The sequence below is a fragment of the Pempheris klunzingeri genome, chromosome 10, assembly GCF_042242105.1.
Source record: "Pempheris klunzingeri isolate RE-2024b chromosome 10, fPemKlu1.hap1, whole genome shotgun sequence".
NCBI lineage: Eukaryota > Metazoa > Chordata > Actinopteri > Acropomatiformes > Pempheridae > Pempheris > Pempheris klunzingeri.
In genome coordinates, this window is record NC_092021.1 from 2,067,501 (window position 1) to 2,070,734 (window position 3,234).

The following is a 3,234-nucleotide window of genomic DNA, read 5'->3' on the forward strand; positions in this document are numbered from 1 at the left end:
TGGTCATCGCCAACAAGCAGGACCTGCCCAAAAGTCTCCCCGTGGCCGACATCGAGAAGCAGCTGGCACTGCACGAGCTCACCCCCTCCACCACCTACCACATCCAACCTGCCTGCGCCATAATAGGAGAGGGGCTTCACGAGGGCATGGACAAACTGTACGAGATGATCCTGAAGAGGAGGAAGTCCTTAAAACAGAAGAAGAAGCGGTAACAGCTGCTGATTCTGTGCTGGAGTCTCATTTACTGTGAGGAATCCGGGTTCCTGCCATGTTGCCCTAAACAAGTTGACTTTGCAGTGATTTATTCCATTTAAAATAAAAACAATTCTCTTTTTGGATGAATAGAAAGCTTCTGCACACACAGGGAGCCTGCAGGAGAGCGAACACACAAAATAACCAAAAAGACAGATAAAGAAACTTGAACTGACTCTGGAGATCAGGAACGGCTGGAACCGTTTCTCTGCTGCTTTGTCCTGGACGTTGAACACAGCTGGGTTCTGGAGAAGAAGCTCCTGCTGTAGCTCACTGATGACTCTTTATTTCCACCCACAGGAGGGCTGCTGTGGAGACAAGTTTGATTTTGCACCAGGCTGGGGGTCACTGGTGCCCCCCGCCTTTTGTTTTTCCGGGGGGAGGGGGGGCAGACATCAGTGTTTGATTATGGATGTCATGCTGACTGTTTTTTTTTTGGAGCATTGAAGTAGCCTTTCCTCTGTGACTGAAGACAGAGTGTCCACTACTTTGCACTTTTCATTTCCTAACCAACAGTAGAGAACCACACTGTATTACTAGAGGAGCAGATCCAGGGGGTTTATGTACTAAGAAGCCAAAATTGAAGTATTTTTTGAATATTAAAAGATTTAAAATCCACGATTTGGGTGACTGTTGTTCATTTCATGCGGGGGGAGAGGTGGTGACGGTGATGTGAAGGTTACACTGCAACAGGAAGTGGCACGGTATGGATCTGTGAAGTGCTGACCCAGCTGGTTTCTTTCTCCAGATGCACACAGTTGTGGATCACAGCCAGAGGTCACAGAGGCCTTGCAGAGTGTTAACGGTAGGAGAAGCTCAGCAAAAGACTTCTGTGTTAGAGAAAAGCCTGAGTGCGTTTGGGAAATGTATGGATCTGCACTGCAGTGCCGTGTGTGTGTGTGTGTTTTCTGCTTCACAACGGGGTTTAAAGCAGCGACCAAAGTGGACCTGAACTCACCAGTGTGTTAGAGCTGTGCCACTTCTCACTCGCTCTGTAGTTTTGGACAGACTGGGCCCACACAGTTCCCTCAGAGTGCTGAGTAAGAGTTCAAACCCCCAACTGACAAATGAGCACGTCTTGTTTTGTCCGAGCAACGGTCCCAAAGGTGTTCAGTTTGATATGACAGAGGCTGAAGGAACCCAGGAAAGTACCCATGTTTCAGCCAGCTGCAGAAGGTGCTGCGTGGTAAAAGCTGAAACCACAAATGTCTATTAACAACGCTGGCGATGCTCTATAGGAACTGTGAGGTTATCGTAGAATAGTGCACTCCCTCCCCCCAGCCATCAGAGTCTAATATTCAATAAGAGGTCATAATTGCTGTTAAATACATTTATACTGTTACATGCACTAATATCAAGAATCCATCCAGAGATCTAATTAGTAGTCAGACACTCTCCTTTAACACCGACATCTAGACTTCACTTAAAAGACTAATAAAAGTCTAATTTCTGTAACTAGGCAGCATGTAAACAGTGTAATGCTCCAAATTAAAACATGTTTCAAGTCAAGGACTAATAAAACCAAGTTGTTGCTGTTTCACGGACGCCCCCAGAAAAAAAAGTTCACATTGAAGGATGTTGTCAAATGAAGTAGTTTCCCCACAAAAAGAACAGAAAGAGCCTCGACAAACCAGGACTCCCCGTTGCCACGGCAACAGCACAGCAGAACCAACCCAGTCCACCCTGATTTAAGAGGCAGATGTCCCCTCCTGCAGTGGTTTGCTGTGTTCACCCTGATGAGAAGTCACAAATATTTAATATCTCCTTTATTCATTCCATCAACTTAACGTCTGATCAAAAGCAGAAAAGAAGTCGTGCAGTGCACCTCACTGCTGTCTCTGTCTTCAACCATGTCACCGTGGCAAAGGCACTGCCCAGCTTCACCCACTGTCCCACCACAGAGGAGAGGACCCTGGACCCTGGACTCACCTGATCTACTTTTGTGTTTGAAGTTTATTCTTATTCTTTTGGAGCTGTGTGGAACAAAAAGCTATTTCCCCCTGAGGATTATTAACCCTTTCATGCATGAATCATGATAACCTCAGTGTTTTTATTCATCTTTAGGCTGAAAAACAAGATTGGAACTTTTTTTTTCAACCCAAATTTTATAAAGATATATTAAATGTCCCGTAGTTGGAATATAGCCAGTGATGCATGATGTACACTTCAGTGGACATGTGATTAATCATAATTTCCTGGAAAATTGCATGACTCCTCAGATGTTACTTGATGTCCCCATATTTTTCTCACCTGTAAGGGTCTCTTTTTCTAGAAGGTTTGGACAGAAAAAAATGAGCAACTTGGTGTTTCTGGATGTCTGTCCACCATCTTGGTTTCACTCTTTTTTTTTTCCACTTGCAATGGCTTCCCACTGAGTATCAGTGTATGAGATGATGCAGTAGCATCCACTGTAGTGGCTGATGTGCAACTATGCCATCAAAAACTCATGCATATACAAGAAAACAGCTTTTTAATAGCTGCACACTGTAGTGAGCTCTATGCATGAAAGGGTTAAAGGAATTCTGATTCTGATTCTGATTCTGATTCTGATTCTGATTCTGGGCAGTTCTACAGCATCTTACCTATTCTGTATCACACTGCTGTAGCTTTTCATTAAAGCTACACAGTGTTTGCTCTCAGTAAAAGACTTTCACAGGAGTCCTGTGTTTGTCATGCCTGTACTGTTCTTTCAAATATTCTGGACATTTTGTACATTATTTCCCTTCAAATTCAGCCTGAAATATTTGGCGCCTTTGGAAATTCAGGGGTTCAATCCAGGATAAAACGGTGTGAGTTCTTTTTTCTGAATCCAGCTCTGGTGAATCATCATTTATCTTCAGCCTCAGTCAGTGTTTACTTGCCACCAGCGGGGTTCAGCTGAAGGTCAGTCACTGGAGGGCTGTGGGTGAAGTAAAGACCGTCTCATATCTGACGGACTGTTTTCTGAATGTAAAAAAAGTTTCTTTGCCTTACGCTCCTTAT

The 3,234-nt window shown here is 44.2% G+C and overlaps 1 protein-coding gene across 1 annotated transcript in view; it reads left to right on the top strand.

The window, feature by feature from the left end:
- Positions 1-870, top strand: part of LOC139208745 (ADP-ribosylation factor-like protein 4C) — a 1,702-nt gene extending 832 nt beyond the window's left edge. Inside the window, exon 1 of the mRNA XM_070838481.1 lies at positions 1-870. This exon is cut by the window's left edge and continues 832 nt beyond it. Coding sequence (XP_070694582.1) covers positions 1-212 — 212 coding nt within the window. The 3' untranslated portion in view covers positions 213-870.
- Positions 871-3,234: the final 2,364 nt, after the last annotated feature.